Here is a 3,488-nt window from a genome sequence, read left to right on the forward strand (position 1 = left end):
ATTCAATTACATTTCAAAACAGACCTAACAGTTGTTTTCAATTCTGCATAAGAATAATCAGCATTCTAAGAGATTCTGCTAATACAAGAGTCAGTTATCTTGCTATTTTTACCTGATTTCAAGTACAGCGTATGTTCATAGCATTCTTCTGTAATTCCAATTTCAAAGCTTACCCAACAAACAGTTAAGAATTTAACTCCAAGTTTGGCACATACAGCAATTTTCAGGAGCGTCCCTATGTTTTATTACAACATCGCTAAGAACAATGATCCTGTCACCAAGCATTACCCTGACTGGCAGCTATTCAAGGTGCTTTATCTCAACGTCGTACACATGGATTGCACCTTGCCTGCGACTGAGGCACGTAGGGCGCAGTGCAGAAGTACAACACTTCTGACACTAGAGGACAGTCTGCTCATCTGACTGAGCCTCTAGGTTTGTAGTGCAGGTTCCACATCGCTTCCATTCTCTTCCACTGGAATTCAAGTTTGTAAGCTGATGAATCCACTTTCAAGAAGCTTCTCTTCAGATTAAAGATTTCTTTAAACTAGTTGATTTTTTTTTCCTTCTACATAAGTCTCAAAGTGTTGCAAGAATTCTTGAAAATGAGATAATTAGTGTCAGTACTGTCTGTCCAACACCGAAGACAAGAGCTTCCAAAGGAGCCATATTCTTTCCTGCTACTCTGTAAATTCCAGCTACTGCAGCACCTAAAATTCACACAAAAAACAATGATCAAATCACAGAAAAAGCCAAGGCTGAAATACATGACAAATTATTTACTGTGTCTATGCATCAGTTTCTAATAGGACATGACCAAATACTGTATTACTTCATGGCATTATAGAATTATTAGCCTTGCTTGTATTTTTCTAGTTATGTAAGTCCTTCAGGAATTATTTTCCCAACTGAACCAGATTAACTTTGCCAACATCAGTTTAAGAAAATAGAATTTGTAGACATCCTCTCTCCTTTTTTTTTAATTTACATTTTTGCCTTCTGCTAATTTGAAAAAGTAGCAAAAATAAGTCCTCTAAAAATTGACTGAGTCCAAAGTGTGGTTTAATAGTGTTTGTATAGGCAGGGAAAAGACCGCAACAATAAAACTGCTACACATCTATGAACTTCATTTAATATTTCAGTTGAATAACCTGGTCGTACTGTGACCATTTAGTTTTGATTTAGACTACTAAGGACTGGACTACTAAATTGTTAATAATTGTTTAGCAAATCAAGCAAAAATTGAAAAAGATTGAAGTATTGCATTGTTATCCATGAATACACAAGAGGAAATTTCTAACCAACATGATTAGATTTTGAGTTATAACACATTAAAAATTGAGACCATTTTTCTTGTACAGTTGTGTGTAAATCCCCATTTAAAGTCTAGCATCAAATGGTCAGAATAAATCAGAAATAAAATACTGCACTGTAAACAAAGCCAGGTGCTACTAACTCCCTTCTACTGTCTCTCACATACTGAATTTATCACATGCATCTGAAGAACAAAAGTCACAGAGCAAACATTTAGGTGTGATGTCTTGGAGCAAATGTCTGAGGAATAAAAGGTAAGTTCTTGTCTTGATCAGTCAAAAAAGTAACATGCTAATGATGAAGAACATTTTCTGCTAAAGTAACTTCTGAGCCTTTTAAGGACACTGAAATGTTCACTCAAGAAAAGAAATACAGGCTTATATACAGCTGTGTCCACAGGTAAAAAATTTACTCAAGGCAAATCTCAAAGGTTCACCTACAATGAAGCTTTCATTTACTACTTCCTGAACTAGTATTTTCAACACAGTGCCTGCTTTCCTTGCCTAAAAAACAAACATTAAGTTTAATGTCCTTTATGTCAGAATGAATTAATTTCCTCTGAGAGCGAAAACCCAAAAATTAATTATAGGCCTTCAGTATGTATGGTCTCAGATGCCATCTAATCATAATTAAAAGCTTTCAGAGATCACAGAGGTTATTTCAGGCTCAAAAAAACCCTGAAAGTATTCTTTAAATTAATAGGCAAGAGTTAAAAAAAAAAAAAGGAATTTTCTTGGTTTTGTACAGTCACTAAGAGGAATAGTCTGCTGAAGTGATCAGAAACCCATTAGTCACATGGAAATACATTAACTCCCAACAGATTTTTCTGAAAGTACAATCTGTATCTGAATCATCTGACATTTTTAAAAAAATAATACCTCATTTTAACAAATTTTAGGAAGATTAGAATTCACTAATAGTTGTGGCTATAACAGTATTTGCAAACACTATTAATCAGACCATTAGGTAAGTGGTTTTTTGGTGTGGTTTATTATTGTTACTGTTATTGTTATTGTTATTATTGGGGTTTGGTTTTGTTTTTTTAAAAACGTTCCGCAAAATACATTTTGTCAGAAATCTCACCAGAAGGCTAGCCTGCTGGTATTTCACTCAGATGCTTTTTCCATTTGTTCCTTGACTATCTGCTGTCAAAAACTGAAAAAGATCCTTTAGACTAAGCCCAGTACTGACATTAAAATGATTTTGGTGATTGAACTTTCAAAGGGAATTCAAATCAGCTAAACTGGGACACCAGAATCTGATGCTATTAGTTAAGCAATAGTAACAGATTTTGGCTTCTTGAGAAAACAGAGATATTATGGAAAATATCACTAATAAAAAAGTATAGTTTGATAATTACATATTTATACTCATCAAATAACCTGTGATCCATAACCCAGCATAATTGGTGTAGAGCCAATGTATACTACAAAAGGCTGCCAATGAGGTAAATAAGAATATGCCACCAAAAAGGAGTATGCTTGGAGAGAAGAGGAAGATCAGATACTTCTGGATGAAATACAGCTAAAATCCTTGCCTCAGAAAGTGCCTGACATTTATCTGTTCTTGGTTGGTTTATTTTGTCACTGGACCAGGAATATCAAAACAATTAAGTACTTCAACTTGCATCCCAGGTTGCAGCACAATAGCTATTAAAAATCCTCTCTTTAATATTGTATCACCATAATTTGTCTTCAGAAGCTCCCCACAGAATTTCACTCAGTGCTGTTTAGAAACAAAATACCTGAAAGTAAAAGTATTTGGCTAGACGAGTTGCAATGCTCTGTGCAAAACTTTTAGGAATAGCATAAGTCCACAGTCTAAACTTGGAGAAATTCTCAGGTGAATTTACACAAAAGCAGTACTGCTTACTTGTTAAACATTTTGACCTGCCAAAAAATACAACTGTTTTTGCTCCTCTTTTTATTTATAGATAAAAGACACAAAGTACTTTAATTCGAGAAACACTGAGCCTGAACCTTCCCCACCACAGAATACTGTAAAAGTATCTGCTTGGATATTCCACCATCACATTTCCTAGCTTCAGTTCTTCAGAAATGCTTATGAATGATTGCCCTTGTAACAGGACCACTGTCATTTTAATCATAGTACAAACTATGTACTATGTAATGTATGGCACTCAACTGGTTCTACCTCACCTTAGCGGGGGGGGG

At 34.9% G+C, this 3,488-nt stretch overlaps 1 protein-coding gene across 1 annotated transcript in view; it reads right to left on the reverse strand.

Annotated features, from left to right (window-relative positions):
• Positions 1-579: 579 nt before the first annotated feature.
• Positions 580-3,488, reverse strand: part of TMEM170B (transmembrane protein 170B) — a 4,872-nt gene continuing 1,963 nt past the window's right edge. The window contains exon 2 of the mRNA XM_010190326.1: positions 580-710. Coding sequence (XP_010188628.1) covers positions 580-710 — 131 coding nt within the window. The remainder of the gene's footprint in view (positions 711-3,488) is intronic.

This window comes from Mesitornis unicolor, unplaced genomic scaffold (genome assembly GCF_000695765.1).
Source record: "Mesitornis unicolor isolate BGI_N332 unplaced genomic scaffold, ASM69576v1 scaffold52138, whole genome shotgun sequence".
NCBI lineage: Eukaryota > Metazoa > Chordata > Aves > Mesitornithiformes > Mesitornithidae > Mesitornis > Mesitornis unicolor.